The sequence below is a fragment of the Esox lucius genome, chromosome 15, assembly GCF_011004845.1.
Source record: "Esox lucius isolate fEsoLuc1 chromosome 15, fEsoLuc1.pri, whole genome shotgun sequence".
In the NCBI taxonomy this organism is placed as follows: domain Eukaryota; kingdom Metazoa; phylum Chordata; class Actinopteri; order Esociformes; family Esocidae; genus Esox; species Esox lucius.
The window spans coordinates 18201098-18227321 of NC_047583.1; the positions used below are offsets into that span (position 1 = coordinate 18201098).

General features: G+C 41.0%; 1 protein-coding gene across 2 annotated transcripts in view; it reads left to right on the forward strand.

Moving 5' to 3' along the window:
- The window catches only part of babam2 (BRISC and BRCA1 A complex member 2), a 124341-nt gene that overhangs the window by 23490 nt on the left and 74627 nt on the right, over window positions 1-26224 (forward strand). For both annotated transcript variants that reach the window (XM_020054091.2, XM_010892361.4), the window contains exons 5-6: window positions 9843-10037; window positions 17864-17938. In XM_020054091.2, the coding sequence (XP_019909650.1) occupies window positions 9843-10037; window positions 17864-17938 (270 nt within the window). The remainder of the gene's footprint in view (window positions 1-9842; window positions 10038-17863; window positions 17939-26224) is intronic.

A 26224-nucleotide genomic window follows, 5' to 3' on the forward strand; every position in this document is an offset into this window, starting at 1 on the left:
AAATACATCCTATTTAGCTTACAAACATTTCTAAAACTGGAGGCTGATGTTTTGCATATAATTAATATGTCTCTATACATACCCATTGTCTAGACAGATGCAACAAACATATACTTGAAGTGCATTGTGCGCACTGCCATTGCCCTTGTGCAAATTTTTCTTTTTTTCAAGATGTGTTTTTCACCCAAGGAGGGAAACATCTTGCTATTCTCTCAGGGTCTTGCAGAATTCCTGTAGCCTCAGCAAAATGTTTGTCTTGTTTACTGTCGGCTGGAGCTATTCTTAACCTCTTCCGTTTTTTTTTTTAACACTTTTACAGGATCCTCTTGTGAGATGTCTCCTTAATTATGATTGAAGTTGTTAATATAGTTCATGATCACATATCCATGAAATTTTAATTAAGTTCAACAATCGGAAGTCCCAAGACCACGTGATGGCCAAATTATGGTCAGAGAACATTATAGCAGATAATTATAGAACATTTTTATAATCACTAGGAGAGACTTTATTTTTCAGTTCATGTTTCCATTTTTTGTATTTTCCTCTAAGTTTTCCTCCCTTTTATCTTCACCCTGATATCAAAGCACATGGAAGAGAGCCCTCCAACCGCTTCCAGGCACCGTATCCACCTCATGGAGTTTCTACAGTGGCTCTGTCACTTACGGGTACTTTAACATTTTTGCTTTTGGTACCACTTAGCTTGACAAATGTTCAGTTCTTGTTTTTGGCACCATGCAGTAATCTACAGTGCCACTTTTGAGAATATTTTCTCAGAGTTTACCTGAGACTGATTATAATCAACATGAACACAAAGTTCATTAAATTGAAGTCTTCAAACGACTTTGCCAGTGAAGCCCTTTCAGCGTAGAAACTGCTATCCTGAGTTATGAAAGAGATTCCGTATTTAGAAGGTTCATGAAAAGATGCATGCATGGTGGTCAGTAGTCACACAGCCACAGCAACACATCATCGGTGTTCAACAGATGATTTCATTAGTACTCTTTGAAAACCACAGAATTAAAAAGGGCTATTTAAAACTGACAATATAGTCTTTTTTATGCCCATACAGTATGATTGTCTAAAGCCTGAAACTGCTCGCTTGTGGGTTTTGAGTTCATGACTGGAATACATTTTATATATGCTGGGGTTTCATATAATCAGATGCCAAATTGTTATTGACAAAATTTTAGATAAGTAAAATAGACTGAAGGAAATAAATAAGATAAATATATTGCGTTATTGTAATCTCATTTGTTTTATACTAATACATTTACTTCAAGAGTCTTTAAAACAGTTCAAATATATAGGACTCAAAATGTCTCCTAAACTCCAACTCTATTTGGCCATGGATATCAGTGGTGGGTTTCACCTTACAACCAAATAACTTTCAGAAAAGAACTTTTGGTGGTATGTCTTTGAGGTTATGGCCAACTTTGCTTTCTAGTGGTCCTGGGGCATTTTTAAAGGGGCAAACTAGAATTGCAACAGTAATATTTGTACCAATAAAATAATTATATTTATCCATTCATTCCTAAAATATTTACCTTATAAATGTCTCATGAGCTTAGTTTAACTGTTATTGCCAATCAGAAAACAAACTGTCAGTGTGTTATATTCTGAAGTTTGTTAATGTACAAACAAACCCTACAGTGCAAAAAACCTTGTTTAAACTATAACTTCTAACTCTTAGGTGGTCAGTCCTAACATATTTTAAAGGGACAGGGGCTTGAAGGACTTTGTTTCTACCCATTTTAAATTCAACAGTTCAACAACATCATGCTTACAATTTTGTCCAAAAACCTGGTTGCTCTGAAGTTGATACTTGACACAAGTGTCTCTTCAAGCAAGAACATTACCCAGAAGAAAATAAGCATGCATCCAAACCCACAAAGAAATTATTTTATCATAAAATCAACGCAATGCCCATCTCTGAACTGTGTTGGAAACCTGTGCTTTGAATTGGCTGTCCTCAACCTCAGACATGGGATATCAAGGATCTAGACAGATTCATGGGAAAAGGCTCGGTATCATTATGATTGTTAGTGGAGGGTACAGAAGAAATCATAAACTGACTCCTATACTGAGCCATTCTGCATATTTTACACACTACTCCAACCAGGAAGTCAAGTGGTTCAAATTGTCTGAGAATGCCCTCTCACCTGACCGTCTTATTTACTTTTGTAGGCTGCCAAGCTGCCTTGGTATGTTGCTAAAGCATAATTAGACCTAGAAATCCCTGCTCCCCCCTCAGACTAGACTGGTGAATCTAAACTTTATTTAACAAGCATAGTTCTAAGAAGTATCAGATCATTGCTCAGACATTCTACAGCAGTCAGCCCATAGGTATTGCCCAACAAGGCCACTGCCTTGCAGTTCCTAACCATAGGCTCATTAAAAACCTAGTTGTAATTGGTTGTAAGTGCTTCAATTGTGTCAACCGTGTATGTAAATCTATTAAAGAAATGCTATATACCACATGAGGGAATGGGTTTATAAAAGGAAAGGGATAGTCACTTTCTTGTAAGACCTGGAAATTGTACGAATGTGCGACTGCCCTGTTCACTGTAATCATCCCTGTACAAGGCTGATGGGTTTGTAGAGCCACAATTTAACGACTAAATCTTTGTGTTTTTAATTGGCGGCGGTTATGTGCCTCCTGAATTAAGACTGGTTAATTGCGGAGAGCATGCTGAGAGAAGGGCTGGCCTAGTCTGGAAAAGGCTATGTGTTGTAATTATGGCCATGGGAAAACCTTGGATGAAGAAATTTTGAAATGTGGCAAATGGGAAAGATGAGCAGGCCCTACATGGAGTGGTTCTGGTTTAGAGTCTAGACTTGGCTGACCAGTGGGTCTTTCCATAGTACATCCCTTCATTTATTGAGTGGGTAGGCTTGATTTAGTTTTTCGACTTGGGAAATCTTTTGACTTTAGTGATTTGGGGAGATACCTGACAGAAACGTTACTCTCTTAGGTTGCTGTGAATGTTTGAAAAGCTGTATTAACAGTGGTTTATTGTGTGGTGTCTGTCCTTTCTGTGTTACTTAAAAAGAGTTCTTGACGGCCCAAAACGATGCCTTGTGGTCTTGACTTCCTATTAGAGGTTGTTAGCATTCTACTATCCCTCCACCCAAGTCTGTTTTCATGGTCTGCCCTTTTCTTGGAGCTTGCCACTTTCCAGCTGTCTGCAGGGGCAACTCACCCAATGTAGAAGTTCAGTGGGCCACACTCCCAGCAGCCTGACCCAAAGCATTTAGTTGTTATAGAGTTGCTTGGCTTGAGAGTGGAGGGACTGAGCATTGGGACTAACATAGCACAAGCTCAATGACAGGAATATGATGTGGAATGACCACTAGGGAGCTGCTTGGAAGACAAAAGGGAGCAAGGAAACTGAAAGGAAGGAAGGGAGGGGAGAGAGATGACGAATTTGGTTGTGTGGTAGACAATTTACAGTAGACATTTACACATAGATAGATTTTCACTTGGTTTAATAGTGTTGCTAGTGATAGACAACATAAAGGTATTTTGGGTAAACAGAATACCCAAAATATGAAATATGACGTACATTCATAGACAACTGGTGTTGAACATATGACATGATGCAATACAAACAGTTGCAGTATATCCTATACGTTAATTTACATAGATACTGCATCTACTATATATATATATAATGGATGCATGTTGATGAGCTGTGAGTTGTGTGCTATTCTGTACAGTGTGTGTTTTAGTGATTTCTATTGTAGCATAGCATTTGGAGTTTTAACAACCCATGTTTTTAATCTAGTCAGGAACTCTGCTGCAGCCATCTTAATAATGATTCTCTGCATGAGGTTTGCATTAGGTGCACTGCAGGATAAAGATGAAAGCATAGAGACAACCATTTACACCTGAAACAAATATTACAAGAGCGCTTAGAGTATTAATAGAAATGTCAGTTCGTGGTGCTGTATAGTTCACGGTAGATTTTTTTGGAAGTACTATGTTCTTGTCAACTTTTAAGCAAGATACATGGAACCTGTCATGGCAGACCACTTTAGTCTTTTTTTTAATTTTATTTTTTACAGTGGTACATTTGGTTGACTAAGATGACAAAAACACACTTGCTCATAAACAGCAGTTCGCTATATGGGCTACGCGTAACCTATTCTCCCTCTCTGGCCTCTACCTCCAATCGGCTGTCTCTCTGTCCCTGTCTGTAATTAGTCATTAATCTAGTTGAAACCTGCCCAGGCTTCTACTGAAACAGCCCAGGATGGGAATTTCCATAGTTCTTTGACTTGACCAGTGTCTCCACCCGTGTGTGTGTGTGTGTGTGTGTGTGTGTGCGCGCCTTGTGTTTACCTGTGTCTCCATGTCTCCTCTCTCACAGACCCCAGCATGCACCCACTTGTCCTTTCAGACAACCACAGTTAATTGACCCACAGACCACAGGATTCTGCAGCTTAGCTCCAGGAAAAACAAAATGGCAGAATAAGTAATTACAGTCATGATTTGAGAATAGCTGATGGTAGAGCTGATAGAGAGGACACCGATTGCCCACTCAATCTACATTGGCCTACTCTGCTTTGGAAATGACCCACATCCGCTGTGTACACATTCCCCGTTGTCAGTTGTGTGTGGGACTTTTCTTTTAGGTAAAGCCCACAATTTGTCTTTGGACAAATCCAGGGCTTTCCAGCGTTGTTCAAGATGGAACATCTGTCAGACATAGACGTACGCCTAACAGAAAAAAACAAAACGTTGAAGCTGTGGTTTTCTTGTTCATGGCTTGTATAAACAGTAGTTGTTGTTATGTCAGCTGAGGAAACATATCTGTTGGCGGCCTCGGCGGTCACTATCATTAACAGTGGCCGTCTGTTTGTCGTTTAGGTTGTGATCGCAGTGTGCTTGCTTGTTTGCATTACTACTGAAAAGCGCAGTTTTTGGTTTTTGTGCTGGGTTTTTTGAATGACGTGTTCTCCACCTGTTTTTTGTAACGTGCATTTTAATGATGGCTACAAAATCGTATGATACCCTGCTTTCTGATTTAAAGGTGACCAACTTTTTTTGTTGACTGAAATGTGAATTATTCGAAAGCTATTAGATGGTATTGTACTCACAACGGCATTGTGTGTTTGTAAATATGTACATGTATGTACTCGTGTGTGTGTGTGTTTGTGTTTGCCTTGTGTGGCAAGAAATTCACACCTATCATTCTGTCTTTGTAATTGCATGTTTCATTAACCCCAGCTGTTACTTTGTTTTTGCAGTAAAACATGGTCACAAGTTCATAAATCTATTCATGCACACCATCAATGGCATCTGAGATGTTGGGTCTTGTGTATTAAATACTACAATTAGCAATTGTTCTTAACTTGGCTGAATCCCAATGAGAAAATGGAAGGTAGAATTTACAATTCAAAAAATATATCCAAGTTGTGAGCGTAGCCTCTCCTTTTTAACAGTGTTGAAAGTCTGACATGGGAGTGCTCTTCTCTCTGCGGGCTAGCTAGTTCCACTCTGTCCCCAGAAAACATGGGAACAATGCACCTCAGATGGCCCATAAAGAGTTGCAGCAACCTGGGCATGGCGTACCAACTGTTGTTCCCTTCTTCCTTCCTATTTTGTGGAATAACGAGTTCCAGGCATTTATTAGAGGGTTTATTATTTGGCAGGACTCCTTGACAGATCTGGGAAAAGTTTACAGGGACAGTTTCATCAGGGCCTGCTATTGTTGCAGGCTGTGGAGGTTGATGGGAAGGGGTTTTGGAATTCCCATTGATGGATTAGAGGAAGCTAAAGCTCAAAACATAGAGACTGTGTGAGGTTCTACATCTTTGTAAATAGGGAGACAGTTTGTTTTCAGCTAGTTTATTTCCATCACTGCTCAACCCTTGTTTTTCTCATGGCTTTCATGTCTTTCTGCAACAGATATGTTAACAATGTATTTACCATAAAATCACAGTATTTTATCGTGAGAATCATACTGAGATCTAAAGATGTTGATAATATCATATTGTGAGGTCCCCTGCAATTCCCAGCCCTATTAAATGGCCACTGACCCAGTTTGGGAGTAATTCCCAAAATATTTATTTCCCCAACAAGTAGTTATCACATTGGAGCCAAGCCAGATGGTTTTGTCTCTCAGGAACACTACAGGGCTGAAAATGTCATTGCCAAGTGTCTTAAACAGATGACAAGAGCAATTTAGTATGATCTTAGACTTGGCATTCTCTGGGGGCAAAACAGGGCGCGAGCCCACACTTGAATTAGACGACTAGCTGCAGATTAATTTAATACTTAGGAGTTTTTAATGCCTGATATGTTCAAGTCAGCAAACGATTCATTGGATCAGGTTGCCAGCCTATATAAAAATCACATTAAACGCAAGTATTTGCTTTGGCCTATATAATAATCTTGAAATGTCAGATTTCAGCGCCTTCTTTCTGTGTAGCACAGTGAAATATCGAATCAAAGGTATTATTAAAAAGTTTGACGCAGATGAAGACATCATTCTGTTCTCTTCGGTGAGAGGGGGCCTTGTTGTAAGGCCAAGACTGTTATTGAACACAGTTTTTTGGCACATTTTGCACCGTTCTTTATTTGTATTTTTTGCCTTGTTCTTCTTTGTGCCCTATTGGTTTGACCGTCATTGTTACCTAAAATCTGCATCCATTTCTTGGTTTCAGATTATTTTCTTTACAACACCCATGTAAAGAGATTGGTACCAAAATCAGCTTCAAATGTTTTATGTTTTGGATTTTATGAGGATCCACATTTAGTTGTTGCAAACCAGGTTCTCCTCTTCTTAGGGTCTGCTGTTAATCCAGTGTAAGTCTGAAAATCTTGAATAATATTCATATAATAATATTAATATTAATAAACTTTGGGGTCTCCTACTGGTCAATAGTGAGCTACTGGCCTTTTATAAGGAGTCTGGAAACAATTCTAAAAATATATGGAGTTTTTACTTATTCCACTGCAAATTGTCCCCGACAAATATCAGATTCGCCGGACTCCTAATAACTACCAAGTTAATGCAACATAGCAGTACAGTATGCATTACCCTACCCCTGTTTGCCCATTACAGCCATATGCGGCACACCCTCATACCTTATGTACATTATGTAAGCCTTTCCTTTTCTCATACCCCATTGTGAATGTTTAGAACCCAGAATCAACAACGGTGCATTTCTACCAGTAAGCCCCACAAGTTGTTTTGGCAAGACGACATTTCTCTCATAAATGACCAGCCTACCTGCCGATTAGAATTTCCTCATGTCTCTCTCTCTCTTCCTTCCTTTCTCCCCCTCCCTCCATTTTCCTTCCTTCTCAGTGAAATTTCAGTGTAAGTGATGTCACAACCCTGACACAGCACTTCCTCTCAGTCCTTTAGTTTCAACTCGTACCTGCCCCTGGGCCATCGGTCTGCTCCTCTGGACAATGCCCGTCCTTGTTTGCACCGCCAACTCATTTCGGGAATCCCGACGTTGCTGGAAACCGCTCGCGACTCAGAAATATGAGGTCACCAGTACTGAATGGCTTACACTTGCCCTCTGCTTCTCTGCCTAATGGCGGGAGGCCGGGCGGGTTCCAATGGGAAACAGTAGAGGCTTTCTTCTTAAGTGACCGACAGGCCAACATACAGACAAGTGGATAAGTTAATGTAGGTCAAAGACTGGTCTTGTGTCATCATTACTCCCTGGTGGAGACAGGGTTTATTGTGTGCTATATATGGCACCTATGACCCTCCCTAACAAAACACAGTCATAGTTGCTTTATCTATGAATTAAATCTACAACTGGACCGACTTGGTTGTCTACTTCTATATAATATGCTAAAGACATTTAGCAATCTCGAGTGTGGTTTCCAAGCCACAGCATGAGCAGGAGAAAGCATGTTGGACCAGACTGGAATTGCGGTTATGTCACCACCATGTTGGTCGTTGTCTAGTCACAGTTTGGGCATTGGCTCGGATTCGGGTTTCAGAATGGGTCAGAGACCTGGTTACCTCTCACTTATTCATGGGAGCTTATAAGGCTGTGTGCATAACCTTAGTTCATCAAACATGAGATCCATTTCATTTCCATTCTGACCACAAAGTTCAACAAAAACAAATGTCCACATTTATGTCTGAAAATCTAATCAATCATGGATTTGACAGGGTGTTGATATTGAACACACCTGATCTGAAGCAGTGTGACCTCTAAGACACTCCCGTGTTTAACTGATCGAAATAATGTAACTGTACTTTTGTGTTCCAATGGGAAACAACCCATCATGATATTGATGTAGACACATGTTCAACACCGTTTTGTACTGAATGACTTGTGAGTATTCTCCCGAGTGCTGTCAGTAATGATGACTTGTTTGCTTTAAACCTTGCTCCAGTGAGCCCCAGCTACATGGATCTTCCCTCTCCCCTTTGCTCCTCTCTCATCTGCGTAAGCGAAGCTCGCAGAGGGAGATGTGGCTCATTGAAGCGAGTGAAAATCAGGCACAGGGAAGAAAACGAGGCTTACCAATTCGTGAAAGGTGGTTGACTAGGCATTTATTTTTTTGTATTTTTTTTTTTTTTACAAATATTTGCATACCTGTTGTCAGCTTCAGTAAGTGAAGTCAGAGGAATTTGGCAGTGCTCACATAAATAACATCCTGCTTGTGGGAGGAGGATTATTGCAAATGTACAGTGGACTGTTCATACATGCAGGGATCACTCATGCCACTACTCAGAATACACTGCACAAAACTAGAACTCAGCATGTACTCTAATGGGCTACTTTGATAGTCTGAGAGTTATCCTAACAACACCCAGAGCATATTATAGGTACACCTCTTTTGTCCAACTAGACGTTATTTAATTTAGGACTGGACAAAGTCCAGTCTTTGATGTCTAACCAAACCATTGTGTACATACAAAAAAAGAAGTTGGCGGAAAAAACCGGCCAATCCCGTGATATCCTAATCCATTTGCTAGGAACAATGCACCTTCCCATCGAAAATGTTTCTTTTGGTGAAGTTTCCCTTCCTCCTTTCTTATATGTACTTTATTTGTGTTAAGTCTTTGTGTGTCTGTTGAGTAAGAGGTCAAGATGAAAGAGGATATTGTGCTGAAATACGGTAATAGTACGCCGAACGGGAACCGGTGCTGAAACGGCATGGGTGCACCGGAGGCGGCAACCTGGGCCACCGGGCCACCCTTTCCTCCCTCTTCAGACAGTTCCTTCAGTCATTTCAGCGAATGGCGTTGGGCTTTAGAATGATGAAAGCATTCCCTGCAAACCGACGTAGCTCTGTGACGCCTCAGGACATCCTGTGGTGCTGCCATGTTCCTGTAATGCAGGAGGAAGAGTGGGGTTAATTGGGATAACAGTTAGGGATTATTCCCATAATGGATGTCAACGGGGCCCTCGTAAACCTTATCTTTGCCCGCCATTGTGTTTTCAGTTCCTTTTATCGTGTCAATTGATTTCCTCCCTATCATGGCTAAATGGGCTCTATTGTGGACAACCCCGAGTCAAGTCATTGCCTCAAGGGATAGTTCTCTGCAGTTTGTCACCGGATTCGATACTATGGATCCTGAACTGACATCGTCCAGTAATGAACATGCTCTTAGAAGTAAAGCCCTTTTGCTATTGTGGTTCAGCTGCTCCCGTTCACGTTGCAGGCCGTCTTAAACAGACATCATGCGTCACATTCTCACCACTGTGCCTGAAAGCAGTTAAACAATATGTGAACTTTTAATGGACTTGTAGAATCTGTCTTCATGCTGTCTCAAAAGAGACTTGTCTCTTTTTAACCCATCTACATTTGAGTGGAATGTCTCTTTTAACCTGTCTAATGAAATCTACTCTCACTACAGCACCTGGTCCAATGGGATGCAGAGGACCCTGAGTGCCTGCTGCAGTTAGTGAAGGAGCTGATTCAGCAGTACCACCAGTACCAGTGCCATCGTCTACGCGAGAGCTCCCGGCTGCTCTTTGAGTACGACAGCCTGCTCGAGGACCCCGACTACGGCCGCAGTCTGGAGATCTACGCCGGGCACAAAAACAGCTGGGTAAACCACGGCAGCCCTCCTTTTTGTTACAGAATATGGCTAAGCAAATAACCTTGCAGGCACACCACATTCATAGCAGAGTTTCAGCTCTGGTTTCATCTGATGAAGAGGCAGATTTTAGGCTAAATATCTCTATTCTCTAAAACTTTTGACCTCCTCAACTCAACCTGTAGGAATGTTTGCTCCTGAATCCGGATATGCTGCCTCCAGGTGTAGCAGATGAACAGTGGCAAGGTGAATTTCATTGTCACTGAACAGCCTTGTAAAAGGGCGGATGGTGCTAGCTGAGGATGCGGTGCCCTAAGCATGTTCCAGAACAAGGAAATCTGTTTGTGTGTGTGGGCGTGTGTGGGGACACACTTCCCCACCCATATTGCGCAACTAACCAATTTATTAATATGGCACAGAATGTCTCAGATGTGCCTTGATGTAAAACAGAAGCACACACAGTTGCACAATTACAGTGATTTTTAGGAAACTTTGCATGCGTAAGTTCCGTCCTTGCAGAGAAGGTTTGCATTTGAAGGATGTGGGGAGGGTTGGTGTGGTCTGTGGGGTAACAGACTGATTACATTTAAAATGGCTTTGTTGTTCTACATCTGGGCATTGTTTTTTTCATGTTCCCTTAAAGCAGACTCAGAGAAATTAGGTTGCCTCTTTGCCCGCACACAGGTCACACGCAGTCCTCTGTCCCCATGCATAGGTTTGCTTCATGCTGTTACAGAAAGAAGGTCACGGAACCCAAACGGAGGCAACGTTCTGCATCGCAATTAAACGTCATTACCTGTATCCAATGTGCTATTTGTGCATCTTTGTCATATTGCTGAGTCCAACTTTCAGTATTTTATTTATTTTAATTTGAAATACTCTTAAAACTAGTTTTTTTTTACTCTTGCTGTATACATTTCAGTGTTTCCCTCTTATTTAACAACTGCTGAAATGTGATGTCCAGAAAAAAAGAATACTTTTTTCCAATTGAGCGCACAATCGCACGCAGTTTAATATCACACCAGCATTGTCCTGCAATCTATGTTTGGACTATGCAGCTTTGGAGTGTGGTCAAAGAAACATAATTGGCTGCATCTGTGCACGCGTGCGTTTGTGTTGAACTGTCAGTAAGTGGCTGTCACATTGATATAAAGAAGTTAGCTATCGTCTGAGCGACAATCAAAGGTAAAAAGCAATCTATCTTACTAAGTGTTACAGCTCAATAGCTACAATTGGCTTCAGTAGATTAGCTCATGCTTCAAACATTACAGATTCACCAGCTAAATAATATTTTGTCTTCAAAATAAAAGTCTGCGATGTGGGTATTGTGTATAGATTCAAAGGAAAAACTATGTGGCGAAAACAAAAACGAAACAAAATGACTATTTAATATTTTACATAACTTAAGAATATTATAAAGTGAAGCACACTGAGAAATGCCCCCACTGTAACGTACAAGGGATAATGTTTGCGGAAAATCTATTCAGTGGCGCAGTGAATATATTGCAAAAAATACTCAGGGGTTTGATTTAACCCCCAATGCAACACTATGCTGTACATGGAAATCATATTGCCTCATTCGTTAGTAGCTAGTGGTTTTCATTATGAGTCTGGGAGGCGATTCGTGAACAGTTTTAGAGAATGGTTAATTGAGGGGAAGGGCTTAGGTTATTATTAGGGAATGATGCTAAGACAGTACTGTCAATAATGTTAAGGAAATAAAGTTGACAAGCGAGAGAGACTAGTGTACAGGGAGGGTGTTTTAGCATTTCACGCATCAAGCCTTTTGTGTCGTTGATGCCGGCGTGTCGGCCCGCAACCCTCCCCCCACTATTGTGGAAAAAATTAAGGAAAACAATGCATTTGAACAGATTAAACACATTTAAATGTTGTGTGAATAAAGAATTCAGTGTTTTATGCTAATAGTCACATAATCGTATATCTGAAACCTAATTTCTCATGAAAGACCCACGAGTAGTCAAATAATTTGGTAAGAAAACTGGAGTTGTGCTCAAAAGTTTGCATATCCTTACAGAATTGGTAAAATATGTACCATTTGTAAAGAAAACATACAAACCCGATTCCAGAAAAGTTGGGACACTGTACAAATTGTGAGTAAAAAAGGAATGGAATAATTAACAAATCTCATAAACTTATATTTAATTCACAATAGAATATAGATAACATATCGAATGTTGAAAGTGAGACATTTTTTAATGTCATGCCAAATATTGGTTCATTGTGGATTTCATGAGAGCTACACATTCCAAAAAAGTTGGGATAAGAGGCTGGAAAAGTTAAATGTACAGATAAGGAACAGCTGGAGGACCAATTTGCAACTTATTATGTCAATTGGCAACATGATTGGGTATAAAAAGAGCCTCTCAGAGTGGCAGTGTCTCTCAGAAGTCAAGATGGGCAGAGGATCATCAATTCTCCCAATGCTGCGGCGAAAAATAGTGGAGCAATATCAGAAAGGAGTTTCTCAGAGAAAAATTGCAAAGAGTTTGAAGTTATCATCATCTACAGTGCATAATATCATCCAAAGATTCAGAGAATCTGGAACAATTTCTGTGCATAAGGGTCAAGGCCGGAAAACCATACTGGATGCCCGTTATCTTCGGGCCCTCAGATGGCACTGCATCACATACAGGAATGATACTGTAATGGAAATCACAACATGGGCTCAGGAATACTTCCAGAAAACATTGTCGGTGAACACAATCCACCATGCCATTTGCCGTTGCCGGCAAAAAACTCTATAGGTCAAAAAAGAAGCTGTATCTAAACAGGATCCAGAAGCGCAGGCGTTTTCTCTGGGCCAGGGATCATTTTAAATGGACTGTGGCAAAGTGGAAAAGTGTTCTGTGGTCAGACAAATCAAAATTTGAAGTTCATTTTGGAAAACTGAGACGCCATATCATCCGGACTAAAGAGGACAAGGACAACCCAAGTTTTTATCAGCGCTCAGTTCAGAAGCCTGCATCTCTGATGGTATGGGGTTGCATGAGTGGTGTGTGGCATGGGCAGCCTACACATCTGGAAAGGCACCATCAATGTTGACAGTTATATCCAAGTTCTAGAACAACATATGCTCCCTTCCAAATGTCGTCTCTTTCAGGGAAGACCTTGCATTTTCCAACATGACAATGCCAGACCACATACTGCATCAATTACAATGTCATGGCTGCATAGAAGAAGGATCAGGGTACTGAATTGGCCAGCCTGCAGTCCAGATCTTTCACCCATAGCAAACATTTGGCGCATCATAAAGAGGAAGGTGCGAAGAAGGTGCAAAGAAGACCTAAGACAATTGAGCAACTAGAAACCTGTATTAGACAAGATTGGGAGAACATTCCTATTCATAAACTTGAGCAACTTGTCTCCTCAGTCCCCAGATGATTGCAGTCTGTTATAAAAAGAAGAGGGGATGCCACACAGTGGTAAACATGGCCTTGTCCCAACTTTTTTGAGATGTGTTGATGCCATGAAATTTAAAATCAACTTATTTTTCCCTTAAAGTGATACATTTTCTCAGTTTAAACATTTGATATGTCATCTATGTTGTATTCTGAATGAAATATTGAAATTTGAAACTCCCACATCATTGCGTTCTGTTTTTATTCACAATTGTACAGTGTCCCAACTTTTTTGGAATCGGGTTTGTACTTTTATTTCTAATGGGATTTACATTCAATTGTAGGTCATAACAGAATGGCACAATCATAAAACAAAACATGGCAACAAAGAAAAAAATTAAATGACCAAAAGTCTGCATACCCATAGTTCTTAATACTGTGTATTGCCCCCTTTATCATCAATGACAGCGTGCAGTCTTTTGCAATACCGTATTTTAGCGCATATTGCGCGCGCCCATGTAAAACGCGCACCTTGCATAGCGCACATTTTTTCAGTTTTGTCTAATAGACTGTCCGTATTACACACACTTTTACATTACGCGCACATGACGTTGTAGATATTGTAAAAGTAGATAAATCGGTGGCGCTGTTACAATGCAGAAGGAAACCGGTGGCGCCGTTACAATGCAGAAGGAAACCGGTGGCGCCGTTATAATGCAGAAGTACTGGTTTAATTTATCTTAAGAGAGTAGCTTTATTTTAGAAATTTTTTTCCCTGATGTTTTTTTTACCCAAAACCTGAAACACAGCACTGCAATAGAATTATTAGGAGACTGCACATTGTTTATGTGTAAAAAAGATAATGTATAGCACGCACCAGCAGATAACGTGCTGTATGGGTGCATGGTTTGTAAAAATGTTATAGCTGCCCATTCATCTTGGCAAAATGCCTCCAAGTCTTTGGTCGTCTTGCATGAACGGCACGTTTGAGATCTCCCCAGAGTGGCTCAATGATATTAAGGTCAGGAGACTGTGATGGCCACTCCAGAAACTTTTTCCAGCTGTATCCAATGGAGGGTCAACTTGGTCTTGTGCTTTGGGTCATTGTCGTGCTGGAAAGTCCAAGAACGTCCCTTGTGCTGCAGAAGAATGCAAATTGTCTGCCAGTATTTTCTGATAGCATGCTGCATTCATCTTGCCCTACATTTTCACAAGATTCCCTGTGCCTTGAGAGCTAACACACCGCCAAAACATCAATGAGCTGCAACCATGCTTCACAGTGGGGATGGTATTCTGTTCACTATAGGCCTTGATGACCTGTCTCTGAACATAGCGCTTATGGTTGTGACCATAAAGCTCTATTTTGGACTCGTCACTCCAAATTACAGTGTGCCAGAAGCTGTGAGGTGTGTCAAGGAGTTGTCTGGCATGTTGTAACCGTGCTTTTTTGTGGCATTAGCACAGTAAAGGATTCTTTCTGGCAACTGGACCATTCCGCTCATTATCGTCGTATTGTGCTCCTTGAAACAACCACGCCATTTTTTTCCAGAACAGCCTGAAAAATTATTCTGGCAGTTTTGGCTGAAATCTTTCTTTGTCTACCTGACCTTGGCTTGGAATCAAGAGATCCCTGAATTTTCCACTTCTTAGTAAGTAATTGAACAGTACTGACTTGCTTTGGCAATCTTTTTATATCCTTTTCCATCTTTGTAAATGTCCATTATGTTGTTATGCAGGTCTTTTGACATGGCTCAGTGTCTAGCCTGCTCTGTGCATCCATGTGAGAACTAACAAACTCAATGACTATTTATACCCAGACACTAATTGCAATTGAGAAAGCCACAGGTGTGGAAATATACCTTTAATTGCCATTTTCACCTGTGTGTGTGACCTTGTGTGTCTGTGACAAGGCCAAACATTTCAGGGTAGGTACACTTTTAATCAGGACCACTTGGGTGATTTCTGTTGTCATTAAGATTTTTAAAAGGAGCAAAATAACTATGGGATAATGAATGGCTTCATATGATCACTATCCTTAAATAATTTGCACGATGAGTCACATTTTCATAATCAAAGCCAAATTTTCACAATTTCTGCCAGGGTATGCTAACTAATGAGCACAGCTGTATACACAAAAAAGTGACAAGCAGTTGTTGTGTGTTAAAAACCAACAGAGCCCTTCACCCATGTTCTGAAGCGACCTCTTGTAACCAAGCAAGTTTATTTATATTGCACAATTCATACATAGAAGCAATTCAGTGTGCTTTACAAAGAAAAAGACAAATAGAATAAAAACAAATACTACAATAAAAACATAAAATAGGCAATTCAATGTGCTTTACATAGAATAAAAACATAGAAATAGAATAAAACTGAAACAAAAACCTAACTGGTAGGTTCCATAGTATATTCCATGAGGAAACTATAAAAGCTTTAAGGCTGACAGTGTGGTTAAATTTAAACGCTCAGTCATAGGCACGCGTCCAGGTTTTTAACCTGGATTTGAAAATGGATACGTTTGGGGCACGTCTAAGATCTTCTGGTAGTTTATTCCAGTTGTGTGCAGCATAACTTCTAAATGCAGCTTTGCCATGTTTAGTTTGGACTCTAGGCTCTACTAGCTGACCCGAGTTCATGGATCTAAGAGCCTTGCTCAATTTATAATCTTCAAACATCAGAAATGTATTCGGGCCAAAACGATTCAGTGATTTATGGACTAAAAGCACCACAATCTATTCTGTAAGTGACTGGAAATAATTTTGGTCATGGTTAATATTCTAGCAGCAGCATTCTGAATGAGCTGCAGCTGTTTTACAGTCTTTTTGGGGAGTCCATTTAAGAGCACATTAGTTGTCAACCCTCCTGGAGTTAAAAGCATGGATGAGCTTCTCTTGGCCTTTTTGAGACACCAAGCCCTTGAATCTGGCTATATTTTTAAGGTGATAGAATGCAGTTTTGGTGTGACGGGTGAACGTGAGATCTGATTCATGATTGCCAATGGTGACAAAGTTACTCTGGACATCTAAATAAGACCTGAACCAATTAAGGACTCTCTCAGAGAGTCCCACACAATTTTCCAGCCTGTCCAGAAGTGTTCTATCATCTACAGTGTCAAATGCAGAACCAGAACTGTTATTTAATCCAAATCAGTATTCAGCCATATATCATTTAAAACTTTTATCAGAGCCATTTCAGTACTGTGGTGAGGTTTGTCCAAGAGACCACTTGAGTTCATTGAAGGCAACTTTCTCATTGAGCTTGGCTATAAAAGGGAGATTTGATACAGATCTAGTTGTCTCTTTTTTAATGGAGGCTTAATGGCTGCTGTTTTTAGAGACGTTGGGAAAATGTCTGATTGCAGAGAGCCGTTAACTATTTGCTGCAGATCCATTGTTATTGAGTTAAAAATAGTTTTAAAAAAGTCAGATGGCAATGTGTCGAGACAACATGTGGAAGCTTTAAGATTTTCTTCTAGGGATTTTGATCAGTTGTTTTAAATTTGCCCATAATAACCAAGTTATTTCTTGGTGGTCACTGTGATGGAACGGTGTCATTGTTTTACTGTGTAGTTCTGATGGTCTGTCTAATGCTTTAGTTTTTTTCACTAAAGAAACAAGCAAATTCATGACATTTCGCAGTGGACATGAGTTCTGATGCTATCTGCTTTATTGGGTATGTAAGCTTGTTGACCATGACAAATAGAGTGCGGGTATTGTTGATATTCCTGTTGATCATTCCATATAAATGTTGCTGTCTAGCCCTGTATAACTCATAAGTTATGCTTTCCTACATTGTCCTTTTCCACTTAAGTTATGCTTTCCTACATTGTCCTTTCAGGGCATTTACCATCATGGTGGTCCTCCACAGTGCTTTCTGTTTGCTCAGAGTTCTTTACCTCTACCGGTGCAACACGATCCATGACATTCAAAATGTTGGCATTAAAATAATGGAGGTGTACATCAACTGACTCTGCACTTATTGTTGGTGACCTGAACCTCTGCACACCTGAACCTAATTTTGTATGAGATTGATGCCAATATGTCTGAGACAGGGGGAGGTCACTTTTATATAAGGGGTGATCACTTTTTAAGAACAGTGTGTTTTTTGAAGGAGCCTTGGCCATTTGAATAGGTTGATCATTTGACTGTTGAGTCCCTTTATATGACAGCTAATCCAATGAGCCTCCAGCCTTAGCTAATCGTCAAATTAACCTTATTGAATAATACATAGAACAAAGACTTCCCTAACATCAGTGAATGCTGTGAATAATGTCCCTCGATTGCTATAAACTACACCTATTAAGACATCCAAATTAAATGAATTCAAATAGATGCTGAACTTTATGCTAATTTGCAATACCCTCATCCTTATCCCTTTAATGATGCCCAGGCAATGCTCCGGTGTCATTTCAGTCCTGTCTGTATTATCTTGCGTTTGTATTTTCCATCTGTGTTCTTAACCCTGTTTCTCATGTTCCAGACGGGGGAGTTCTCTGCTCGCTTTCTGCTTAAGCTGCCCGTGGACTTCAGCAACATCCCGGTCTATCTCCTCAAGGTAACCAGACAACATCCTCCTGCATGTGCTTTTTATGCATGCTTATGAATATCTGTGCGTGCCAAGGCAAAACCTTAAGTTTGCAGAACAGCATACACAGGGCTTAATTCTGTGTGTGCGCCAGATGTAGAATGTGAGTTTGTGTTGTGTGTATTAATACAGCCACTGGTCGCAGGGGCTGTGAGTTGACTAATCAGCAGCCTGTCACTCCCTATCAAGTCTAGAGCTGCGCAGTGTCTTGGGGCTGTGCATACCAAGCTCTCTCTCCCTCCGTCCCTCTCTCTCCATCTTTTCGCTGCATGTGGTTGTGTTGCCAGGCCCCAGGAGGGCCCGGCTCACTGGCCTTTTCCAGCCCCGCACGGTGTTTGTGAGGGGAAACGACAGAAAACATAGGGAATACAGCAGCCATCGTCAGTGTCACTGGCCGTCCCTCGCATCGCTCAGTGCTGAAAAGCGCCAGTCTCTTCGGACAGATTTAGCCGACTCAGCCCGTGTCTGTCTACGGATGCAGCTTTAGCCAACGCGGACATACTGGCAGGTCAGGGGTCAGGGGGTTCCATTCTCCCTGTGGCTGACCAAACTGGCAGATATACATGCATTTAATTGCTTTGGATGAAAGTGCATGCTAAAAAGCCTACACTTTTCAACAACTTTTCATTATTAGTATTAATATAAGCTCAGGTTTGAAAGTGTCTGATCGTGTTGTCCGTCTGTGAAAGTCCTTCAGACTTGTTTTTATCAGCGTTTGTGTTCTATGGTGACTTTGTTGAAAGCAAGTCAGTTTTCAAACAAAGCTGCTGTTACAGTGCCAGGGTCGGGGTTGACTCCCGTCTCTGCTGCCTTAATTCTATAATGTTCATGGTCACGCATACTTCGATAGACCCACATTCATTTACATACACACACACATTCAGTTGTTACCAGTCTGTCCGCCAAAGCCCTTCGAACCATGTCATTTTCAAGAAGGTTATGTAGCATTATCAAGGGGCATCTGGAAGAATCAGGAAGAGCATCCACATAGAAAACGGGAAGTGTTGAAAATACACCTCGTCCGCCCACACATCCCGAGGGAACAGGGCTTTGTGAGTTTCGCCTCGCAAACACAGAAGCGGCTTGGAGCGGAAATGTACCACCGACGAACAACCTCATTTCTAAGGCGACAGATGTATTGCAATTGTCTTAGATGTGCTTTTCCATTTTATAACAACATGTTGGTTTCCCAAGCATACTACAGCAGCGTTGTACAGTTCAAGTTAAACAGGGCAGCTTGATTTACTGATAATGCACTTGTAGACAATTTTTATGTGTGTATAGAAAAATGAAATGGGTATCCATAGTTGCATAATGGAATGGAATGAATCATTATAATTGACGGAAATATTATTTGAAAAGTCTTTTTACTAGTAGATCATTTAATACATTGTGGACAAGGTGTTTCATTTTTTTCTTGTTTTCTTGGATGTATTTAATGCATTATCCTAGAGGCATACCAGTCCTGGCCAATGCTTCATCCTTGAAGCATCTATTAACAGTCTGATAAAAGCCCTCTAGAGATGGGGTTGGAGCCCGGCACATCCAGCTGTCTGTGCCTTAACCTCTCCTTCCTACTGGCCTGACATAAAAAAAAAGAAATGCAGCTTAACAAGGATACATGGAACTGCTGATGCTTAGTCCTTGGTTATCATTTAGTTCTTCCTCGCTACTGTAAGACTCAAAACACAGGCAGCCTCCCTCGACTCCTCCGTGAAATGAATCACGTTCACTGCAGTACGCCACGGATAGCTGGGTTTCCCCAGATCACGTCAAGACAAGAGAAATCGTGTGCCAAAAGGTCAAGTGTCTCCAATCGAGGATACCCGGACAAGAGAGAATGAATCACTCAGGCAGGTGGGGCTAGGTACACCATTGACCGGGTTTGTGGGTGACTCTTTCAACCCCCGTCCTCAAAACCCTCTCCGTACACGAGGGACTTGTTAGGGAGTAAACATTGGCAGTGTTTAGGTCGGCCCTACTTTGTACCGGCTTGTTGCCGGTGGGGGACAGAGTGGTGTAGGACAACCGTAACCCGGAGCTAACCGTCTGTATGCTCTGAGCTCCACTACAGTGGACATGTTTACCTTACTGCTTTGGCTGCCCTGCCTCGGGGAATGGCGGGCACTGTGTTATTCTTGCAGGAGTAGTCTGGCATAGTCCAAAAGATAAAGAGGAAGAAGAATGACGAGCGCAAGCGCCAGGGTCGTACAAGGACATATTTTTGGTGGTCTCCTTCCGGTGTTTGGACACCAATTTTAATCAAAAGGAGTCGGCGGCATTATTTATTAACCGTACATACAGGTGCTGGTCATAAAATTAGAATATCATCAAAAAGTTGATTTATTTCAGTAATTCCATTCAAAAAGTGAAACTTGTATATTATATTCATTCATTACACACAGACTGATATATTTCAAATGTTTATTTATTTTAATTGTGATGATTATAACTGACAACTAATGAAAATCCCAAATTCAGTATCTCAGAAAATTTGAATATTACTTAAGACCAATACAAAAAAAGGATTTTTAGAAATGTTGGCCAACTGAAAAGTATGAACATGAAAACTATGATCTACAGCACTCAATACTTAGTTGGGGCTCCTTTTGTCTGAATTACTGCAGCAATGTGGCGTGGCATGGAGTCGATCAGTCTGTGGCACTGCCCAGGTTTCTCTGATAGTAGCCTTCAGCTCTTCTGCATTGTTGGGTCTGGCGTATCGCATCTTCATCTTAACAATGCCCCACAGTTTTTCTATAGGGTTAATGTCAGGCGAGTTTGCTAGCCAATTAAGAACAGGGATACCGTGATCCTTTAACCAGGTACTGGTAGCTTTGGCACTGTGTGCAGGTGCCAAGTCCTGTTGGAAAATGAAATCTGCATCTCCATGAATTTGGTCAGCAGCAGGAAGCATGAAGTGCTCTAAAACATCCTGGTAGACGGCTGCATTGACCTTGGACCTCAGAAAACACAGTGGACCAACACCAGCAGATGACGTGGCACCCCAAACCATCACTGACTGTGGAAACTTTACACTGGACTTCAAGCAACATGGATTCTGTGCCTCTCTTCCTCCAGACTCTGGGACCTTGATTTCCAAAGGAAATGCAAAATGTACTTTCATCAGGGAACATAACTCAGCAGCAGTCCAGTCCTTTTTGTCTTTAGGCCAGGCGAGACGCTTCTGATGCTGTGTCTTGTTCAAGAGTGGCTTGACACAAGGAATGCGACAGCTGAAACCCATGTCTTGCATACGTCTGTGCGTGGTGGTTCTTGAAGCACTGACTCCAGCTGCAGTCCACTCTTTGTGAATCTCCCCCACATTTTTGAATGGGTTTTGTTTCACAATCCTCTCCAGGGTGCGGTTATCCCTATTGCTTGTACACTTTTTTTCTACCACATCTTTTCCTTCCCTTCGCCTCTCTATTAATGTGCTTGGACACAGAGCTCTGTGAACAGCCAGCCTCTTTAGCAATTACCTTTTGTGTCTTGCCCTCCTTGTGCAAGGTGTCAATGGTCGTCTATTGGACAGCTGTCAAGTCAGCTGTCTTCCCCATGATTGTGTTGCCTACAGAACTAGACTGAGAGACCATTTAAAGGCCTTTGCAGGTGTTTTGGGTTAATTAGCTGATTAGAGTGTGGCACCAAGTGTCTTCAATATTGGACCTTTTCACAATATTCACATTTTCTGAGATACTGAATTTGGGGTTTTCATTAGTTGTCAGTTATCATCAAAATGAAAAGAAATAAACACTTGAAATACACTCACCTAAAGGATTATTAGGAACACCTGTTCAATTTCGCATGAATGCAATTATCTAATAAACCAATCACATGGCAGTTGCTTCAATGCATTTAGGGGTGTGGTCCTGGTCAAGACAATCTCCTGAACACCAAACTGAATGTCAGAATGGGAAAGAAAGGTGATTTAAGCAATTTTGAGCGTGGCATGGTTGTTGGTGCCAGACGGGCCGGTCGGAGTATTTCACAATCTGCTCAGTTACTGGGATTTTCACACACAACCATTTATAAGGTTTACAAAAAATGGTGTGAAAAGGGAAAAACATCCAGTATGCGGCAGTCCTTTGGGCAAAAATGCCTTGTTGATGCTAGAGGTCAGAGGAGAATGGGCCGACTGATTCAAGCTGGTAGAAGAGCAACTTTGACTGAAATAACCACTCGTTACAACCGAGGTATGCAGCAAAGCATTTGTGAAGCCACAACACGCACAACCTTGAGGCGGATGGGCTACAACAGCAGAAGACCCCACCGGGTACCACTCATCTCCACTACAAATAGGAAAAAGAGGCTACAATTTGCACGAGCTCACCAAAATTGGACAGTTGAAGACTGGAAGAATGTTGCCTGGTCTGATGAGTCTTGATTTCTGTTGAGACATTCAGATGGTAGAGTCAGAATTTGGCGTAAACAGAATGAGAACATGGATCCATCATGCCTTGTTACCACTGTGCAGGCTGGTGGTGGTGGTGTAATGGTGTGGGGGATGTTTTCTTGGCACACTTTAGGCCCCTTAGTGCCAATTTGGCATCGTTTAAATGCCACGGCCTACCTGAGCATTGTTTCTGACCATGTCCATCCCTTTATGACCACCATGTACCCATCCTCTGATGGCTACTTCCAGCAGGATAATGCACCATGTCACAAAGCTTGAATCATTTCAAATTGGTTTCTTGAACATGACAATGAGTTCACTGTACTGAAATGGCCTCCACAGTCACCAGATCTCAACCCAATAGAGCATCTTTGGGATGTGGTGGAACGGGAGCTTCGTGCCCTGGATGTGCATCCCACAAATCTCCATCAACTGCAAGATGCTATCCTATCAATATGGGCCAACATTTCTAAAGAATGCTTTCAGCACCTTGTTGAATCAATGCCACGTAGAATTAAGGCAGTTCTGAAGGCGTAAGGGGGTCGAACACAGTATTAGTATGGTGTTCCTAATTATCCTTGAGTGTATATCAGTCTGTGTGGAATGAATGTATACATTCACTTTTTGAATGGAATTTCTGAAATAAATCAACTTTTTGATGATATTCTAATTTTATGAACAGCACCTGTATATTTTTCTACATGCTGCAGAAAACACGTACTTTGCAAGATTTTGACACGCAACAAACAGTTGGCGTATATTAATTGTTTGTTTTATTCACAAATTCAAGCCATGATATTTTACTCGCTCATGAATGACCATTCAAACTCCAACAAGAAAAGCCATTCACTTTTTTTTTGTTTTATGATTTGACTGGGTAGTTCCACCATAACCTCTGTCCTGTCCCACAGGTTCGACTGCTATGTATCATTGGGGTTTGACATATGCATTAGGAGACAATACAACAACAAGACAATAGTATTGCAAATGATTGTCCGCATACATTGTAATTGTGTTTTAATGAATACCATGCACACAGGGTTTCCCGACAGTTAGTGCTGTGACCTTTTAGTTTTACGGTGCCATGTAGGTTTGTTACGGATAACGCCAGGTTGTGCTGCCTTCCCCCAGACTGTCCATCTGTCTTTAACACTCTGGCAACGCACACAGGGCCTCCAAATGTCACATCAGCCAGCCTCTCCAGCCATCAGTGTGGAGAGACGGTGCATTCGTGACCGAGCCCTTTCCTCTCGCTTGGCTTGAGCCTTGTTCTCCCCGCAGGCACTGACCCTTGTTTTGCAACTAACGGGCTATGGGGGAAAGGACACTGGTTTGTACCCATCCTCATGGGAATGCCTCAAAACTTACCATTTGTTTTGGGTGAACAGGTACAGTAAGTTAAAGTCCAGCAAGTTCTTGTGTTTGCTGTTGTTCATAATTTTTTTTGTCTGGACCAACACCTTGCATTTCTCAGGAGGGACATTGCTTGCCGTAAATTGCATCCTGAATTTCTCCCTATATATGTTTGGATCTCACGACTTTCTTGAGCAGAAATGAACTTGCTTTCCCCAGGGCACCCCACTCCTGAGCCTCACTGAGGCCTTGGTCAGCCCACGGACTACCCTCTTCCACCCATTATGTCTAAAGACAAACCAGAATGTCTCAGCAAGAACACTTAAGTCTAATTATTTTTACTCCAATTATTTTCTTCAAATCTTTTTTCTTTTTTAGAACCACTGAACTTCCACAGGCATCAACTCGACACAGTAGGAGCAGGGTGAAGCAGAGCCTCAGGCTTCAGCTTTTTATTCTCCAGCTTCATTTATTCAGCTCATTCACTAACTCAGTTATTAATGTTTGTTCTTGTTTATTTTGCTGTCTTTTCTCTCTCTTTCTTGCATTTAGACGTGCATTTTATTGTCTTAAAATATCCACCAAAAAAGCTGTTGGTAACTGACCCAAAAGCCTTTACAAACCGAATGGTGGGGAGGACAAACAATGCCTCTGTGAACTTATCAACAAAAGAACATCTCATACCCAGCAATGCATTTTTGGGCTGTCCATGCAAATTTAAATCTTGATTACATGTTGAATTAAATCAAAGCGGGAAGTGGGGGCAAGCGGCCCACTTACTGACTTTTGTTTAAAAAAAAAAATTTTAATGACATGAAAATCGCTGCAAATTGGCTAGAGGAATAAAATTGACTGGAGAGAAAGTCCGGTATTTTTCTTCAGAACCTTAAGGCAGTGTTTAACAATGGCTCTCCGGCTTCCACTTTAGTAGAAGGAAGAGGACAGTGTGAGCAAAGGATTTACTTTCCAACCCAAGGGCCATTGCTCTGCCCAGAGACTGATGTAGGACAAGGCCAGTGAGCAGGGTAGGCTGAAAGGGGGCTGGGGGGCTCAAGGCAAGCATTTGAACTTCTATGTAGGGACTCAAGAAACCACCCTAAGTACCCTCCTGTAACCTCATTTGATAAGCTGCATAACAATCCTTTGACATCTGAGCTGGCAACATTTTTACAAACATTGAGTCGGGCTGTGTATAATTGGAGAAGTGTTACTTTTTTCTCCCAAGGTAGATTGCACCTAATTTTAACATAAAAACCTCATGTTCACTATCATAATCATGTTTTCACAACTTGAGGTTAGATGCAAAGATGATTATGGTGAGTGCCTATTAATTACCAAATTAAGTAACATTGATATAATGTGAAATTGTTGATTAATGGCACAAAGCCTTGTTCAAAGCCACATAAAGCATACTAGCTAGACAAATATCTATATGTATTTTTGTAATTGTTAAATCATATCTAACCGGTCTGTAGGTAACAGAGTTGATTTTGTTAAGTTCGACCGGCTGGGTCCCCCCCCCCCCCCCTCAAACTTACAGCCCAAGTTCAAAACCAAGGTGTGTGTCACTGTTGTAGATGGGATGACAGGTTTGCCTGGTGTTGACATGCTCTTCGGACTCCTTGTGGGACGTCTGCATCTGCAAGCTCAATTGTGGTTGTAGGCCGGTGAACAGGCTCACTTAAAAGCATTTTTTTTTTTTACCTGTTCATACTTGCTAGTTAAAAACTATTACAATCTGTCAGTGTAATTATATTTCAACATCGACAACATCAACAGGTGCCAGTTCTATTAACTAAAAACAGTGAGCTTGTGATTTCCGAAATTGAACAATTGAGGAGTGTAAAAACATTGCCTGATCCATCAGATCTTGGTTCTGTTGAGTTGAGTTGACTGCACAATCCCTCAGTTCAATAGAGCATCTTTGGAATTAAATGGAACCGGCTGTCCACAGTTTCAATGCGGCACCATCTAACTAGGGCTTTACTAAGAAGTTGTAGGAAAAATCTGTATTTCCATTCATAAAATACTTTAATTTCCATTATTTAATCCACTTGTATTTGCTGATCTTTATTAAATGTGCCAATACATATGTTTTAAATAAATACATAAATAAATTTTTCCCAGTCTGTGTTTAACTGCTGCTCAGACAAGTTGTTTCTCAGTGAGCTCCTTTATTAACTGTAGTCAAAAAAAGAGAATTAGGTTTGAGTTTCCTTTTCAGAATAATATGTACAATTTGTATTCATAATTATATTTTGAAAGTGCTCAAAACATTCCAAATGCCTTACAACCACAGCCTAACAAAATGTTGTACTTAACCCATCTGTGTATTTGCATCTGGCTATTGTTCAAGGGCATACAGCAACACCGCAGTAAATGTCACTGGAACATTCACCCTTTTGTCAAACATTAATCTTTTTCCTTTAAAACCAGCCTTCCTCAATCATTAGGAAAAGGCAGAAGCGTCGGACACTGTAATTCATTATTTATTCTTTGATTTATTC